The sequence below is a fragment of the Phoenix dactylifera genome, chromosome 4 (genome assembly GCF_051530095.1).
Source record: "Phoenix dactylifera cultivar Ajwa chromosome 4, Ajwa_hap1_PhDact_Kaust_v1.1, whole genome shotgun sequence".
Lineage (NCBI taxonomy): Eukaryota > Viridiplantae > Streptophyta > Magnoliopsida > Arecales > Arecaceae > Phoenix > Phoenix dactylifera.
The window spans coordinates 32,137,987-32,142,571 of record NC_143193.1 but is presented as its reverse complement, the minus strand read 5'-3'; the positions used below and the strand labels follow the sequence as shown (position 1 = coordinate 32,142,571).

Genomic DNA, 4,585 nt, shown 5'->3' with positions numbered 1-4,585 from the left:
CACATAGTTTCATATTTCTATATATAGATATATGCTTAGGAGAATGGTGCCTATTGCAGACCTTAGGTGAAATTAGAGACAAAGACAACCCAGAGCTACCTGATTCTCTTCTATGGCATTTGGTTGCAGAATAAATTTTACAAGGATAAAAAAAGTTATAGAGGTGTTGTTGAATGGATATCACTTTTCTGATGAATAGGAGCTTTAATTTCATTATAGAGATTCAAAATATAAGTACGTACAGAACACCAAGTGTATTTAATATATCAAATTTTGTAATGATTTAGATATTATCATAAAGATGAAATTGCCCTCTCACTTTATGTGTGTGTAAAATATGAATAGGGACGAATAAATAGTTGAAGGGGTTAACTTTCCCTACTCAGTGGTATAAATATATTTATCAAAATAGTGGAATAGAATTATACTTTTAACTGTCCACTTATCCCCTCGTGCAATATATTGTAGCAAATCGTTAAAAGCGCGTAAGCAACTCCATAACATGAAGGGGTACGCAAGATTTTTTTTACATTTTTTGTAACTATGATGAATTAGTGAAAAGGTGGGGAATTAACTTGTGAGTTTGTACGAGAATGAGCACAGAAGTATACACATTTTTTCCCACTGTTGGAGAAAAAGAAGTCTTTGAAGAAATACTTGCAGATTCATTTTTAATGGAGTTCCTTGGTGGAACCGGAAAAATGACTCTCCTAAACTTTTTTCCAGGAAAAGAAAATTCTCATGGGAGTTCTCAATTTTGTTAAACAAAAATATGATGGCCAGGATCAGAAAGTGGAGTAATCTCACGTCTGTGGCCTACATCTTGTGTCAGAAGAAGCTGCATGCCACTAATTACGGAGTTCCCAAGAGATCTAGCCAGGTCAACAGATTATATACCAATAAAATAGGTCATCTTCGAAACAGGCCATATTGGTGGGTCATTTCTATAAGCACGCTTAACTACAGACATCCCACGAGGGAGGCCAGAGTACTTGCATAATTGTTCATGGTCTGGGGATGGAGCTACTGGGTCCCTCTCCCGCACTCTGACCTGCGGCCGCCCTAATACAAACAAGACTAGCGCTGGCAGGTCAACCCATGGCTGCAAACTACAATGTACGTGCCACATTGACCTCAAAACTCAATCATATACTTCCACACAACAACTGCAATCGATATACAGATGGATAGACAACACCAGAAGAAATCCATTTGTTTACATATAGTTATACATCTGTTTTCTCCTAATTGAATATATATATATATATATATATATATATATATATATATATATATAGAGAGAGAGAGAGAGAGAGAGAGAGAGAGAGAGAGAGAGAGAGAGAGAGATCATGGTTCAGCAGTGCCAGACTATGTGGTGAAATGAAGCTCTGGACGAGAAGAGGCTTTTACAGTTTTACTTTCAATTTATGCCAGCATTTCTCCCTACAGGTTGAATCATAGCGTGCTTGCGTCGATGAAGCTGAGTATCTGCTGGACTGAGTTCGCAATGTCTTCAGCAGTGCATCTTGTTTCACCTGCAATCTGCCAAGAAAAGATGGATTTTGTCCATTAATCCAGAAAGAATAAAAAAAATGGATTGTACCTAAGCTTCTTTTAGTAGTGAAGGGAAAACTAATGAATATGAAGGAGCTATATAATATCTTGATACCAGTACCTTGACATTGAAAGAGTAGAGAACAGTTTGCTCTATGGTGGTGATGTTGGTGTGTAGTATGTTAAACTGCAAGTCTTCGAGGGCTGCTATGGTCTTGAGGAGTTGCCCGGGCCGCCTCCGAGATAGGATCTTGATCATCGCATCGAAACCGAGCACCCTGACCTCAATGTCAGCGAGGCAGGATTTGTTCTCAGCCATCTCCTCCCGGAGGCCACCGCTGGGACCGAGATCGAGGACCTTCATGTGATCGCCGTTGGGAATCGGGAGGGATGGGTAGAAGGGCTGCTGGTGGAACTGCGGGAGGGGCAGTGGAGGACCTTCCATCATTGTTTTAGATGCTTCGCTGCCCCCAAAAAGTCTCCGTCTCTTTTGCGATTCTAAGCACTGAAGTAGTTGCTCAAGTTCTCTAACAAACTCTATGGCACCGCCGATAATGGATGCCTGGTCTCCCTGCAAGATGTTGAAGAAATTGAAACACAATCTTCTTTATCTGCTGTTTACTTCTGCTCCTGCTAATATGTTAGGTCTATATATCAACGTTTTAGAACCATAACATATAGTTTTGTCCAAAGATTGAGCTACTCTTGTTGCATTTAACAATATCAACAGCAGTTACCTGCCAAAAGAAACTTAATTTGAAAAGAATCATCTTATACCAGTTCTTGAAACGCCTATATAAATATCTTACCCTAAGTTGTTTAGAACCTAAATATAACGATAAAGTTTTGGGTAATGAGTTAAACGACATGCAATTTCAGGAAATTTTTGTTTTGATAATAACCCATTAATGATAAAAGGTCCAGGACAAACATAACAACGAAATGGAAACCTAAGAAAAACTAAGAGGAGGTAACCAACTTATTGTAACTTGAGGAGGAAAAAGGAGAGAACCCAAGTTGTTATTGATGGATAGAAGAGTGAATGGTCTACAACTTTTCATACCCTTTGCACGTACGATCCCGGCATGAGAGATCTTAACACTCTGAGATGCTCGTTCATCTGCCGCCTTCTGTTACGTTCCACTGCAATGTGAGTCATCCTTTGGCTCTCCACCTCCTCGCTTGTCTTCATCGACCTAGGCCTCTTCCTTCGATTCTTTGTCTCCAAGGCACCTGCCTTCTCAACCCCACCGACTGAACGTAGCTGTTGCACCGAGGAGACATTCTCAGAGAACCGACCCTCTTCTTCTCTTTCCTCCGGTTTTTCCTCCTCCATGGTCATTCCCTTACTATCCAAGCTCGTCCTTCCAAACCTATCCTCCCCGCCGTCGACTTGCACTGGTGGTGGAGGAGGTGGTGCCATTAAGGGGTCCTCCGGCAACTTGTCGCCCAAGACCTGGAATTTGAGGAAGTAGTTCTCGTCCTCCGAGATCTTCGACTGGTTCAGTGCGAGCTTGGGTCCAAAGTCGGCGAACTGCATCACGTCGGCGAAGCTCAGCTTGTCGAAGGAGATCTGAGTCTGGGGTTGGGGGTTGCTCAGCATGTAGTCCACCATCTCGATGCCGTTCTCCAAGTTCTCCTGCTGCCTGCTATGCTGGAGTTGGTGGTCCAAAGAGTAGTCGAGGGGTGCGAAACTGGACGGATGGTTTACCTGAAATAGGCCAGGGGAAGCCCGGTAAAACAACATGAATACTTGCCCCCAGGAATCTAAACAAGTAAAAAGGAAAAATGAAAACTAGGAAGATATGGTAGCCCTATACCTCTTTGTCCATTATTGGTGGGGAGAGCCGCTGACTTCGCTCTGCAGCAAGGGCTGACCCGGTGCAAAGGGACAAAGTTATCCAGTACAAGATTAGATGATCTCAGAAGGATTTAACGGATTTACTGAGGGGTACTGTCACCTTGAGAACCAGCAGAAGATTGAGAAAGATGATAGGAGTTGGGCGCTCGGGTGCTGCAAGTCAATCGATGGAGCTGTGTGTGGTAGGGCATATCAGAGAGAGAGAGAAGGGTGGGGAAGGGAAGATATGGTAGTATTCTTTTTTTTTTCTTCTTTCTTTTTTAGTTTTCAGGTTCATGTATGTGGTCTGGGGTTTGATTTGTATAAGTCGCTGGGGAGCCTGCGCGTATTAATTGAAGCAAAGATGAATTCCACCTCTTGCGCCTCTTTATATTTAAGTTTTTCACATGAAGCAACGCTCTTTTCCTCACCTTTTTCACCGCTTCCTTATCTGTTGGTTATGAATGAAATTTCATTGATTGAATTCTGACCAAATCTAAAATTTGCGAGCAGATCTGGAATTTTCTTTTGAGGTTAGATGAATCACGCAATACCCACTTGGAATTGCAACCAACCATTTGCCCTTTTGCAGGCATCGATGGCCAGCACTTGTTCCTTCAATTTGAAAGAAATGTATGGGGATGATGTCATACTCTCCCCAAACTCATCATCTGAGTCGGCCACGTGACACAGTCGCATGAACTCTAAAATAATACCTTAGATATCATGCAAGGCTTAAGATGAATAATTTCCAATAATTCCATAAATTTAAATCATCAATTAGTTGTCAATTAATCTAGCTAGATAAAACCACTATGATCAAATAATCAACTTTTCAATTACAAATTTTTCAAACATTCATCGGTATTTAAAAAAACATAACTAATTAACTAACTAATTCATAACTCTGATGCTCCAATCACGCCTAACCCATCCGAAGCTACGCATCTTTGGACTCTAAGAGAAAAAAAAAAGAGGTGGTGTGAGCTTTATAGCCCAATAAGAATTCCACACACTCACATTAATATAGATATAGTACATTCAAAATAAATATTAACTACAAACCATATCTAAATACAAGCAAAAACCATAAAATTCCATACCGATTATTAAACATAGCTCAATAGAATCTATATAAATATGTATCCATAATATATATCATCAAATATATAACCCATTCTAGAAAATATG

At 40.6% G+C, this 4,585-nt stretch overlaps 1 protein-coding gene across 1 annotated transcript; it reads right to left on the bottom strand.

Annotated features, from left to right (window-relative positions):
* Window positions 1-744: 744 nt before the first annotated feature.
* Window positions 745-3,704, bottom strand: FMA (basic helix-loop-helix (bHLH) DNA-binding superfamily protein). The gene is made up of 4 exons (XM_017847048.5): window positions 3,375-3,704; window positions 2,618-3,265; window positions 1,676-2,125; window positions 745-1,542 (listed from the first exon to the last, which is right to left on the bottom strand). Exons 1-4 carry the CDS (start codon window positions 3,384-3,386, stop codon window positions 1,456-1,458), a joined length of 1,197 nt encoding a protein of 398 aa, XP_017702537.2. The 5' UTR covers window positions 3,387-3,704; the 3' UTR covers window positions 745-1,455.
* Between the last annotated feature and the right edge of the window lie 881 nt (window positions 3,705-4,585).

What these genes read in the sequence shown, in the direction of transcription:
- FMA (XM_017847048.5), bottom strand. An exon ending in CGGGATCGTACGTGCAAAGG is followed by an intron (nt 2,126 to 2,617) that starts GTATGAAAAGTT and finishes AACATCTTGCAG; the next exon opens with GGAGACCAGGCATCCATTAT. An exon ending in TCTACTCTTTCAATGTCAAG is followed by an intron (nt 1,543 to 1,675) that starts GTACTGGTATCA and finishes TTTTCTTGGCAG; the next exon opens with ATTGCAGGTGAAACAAGATG.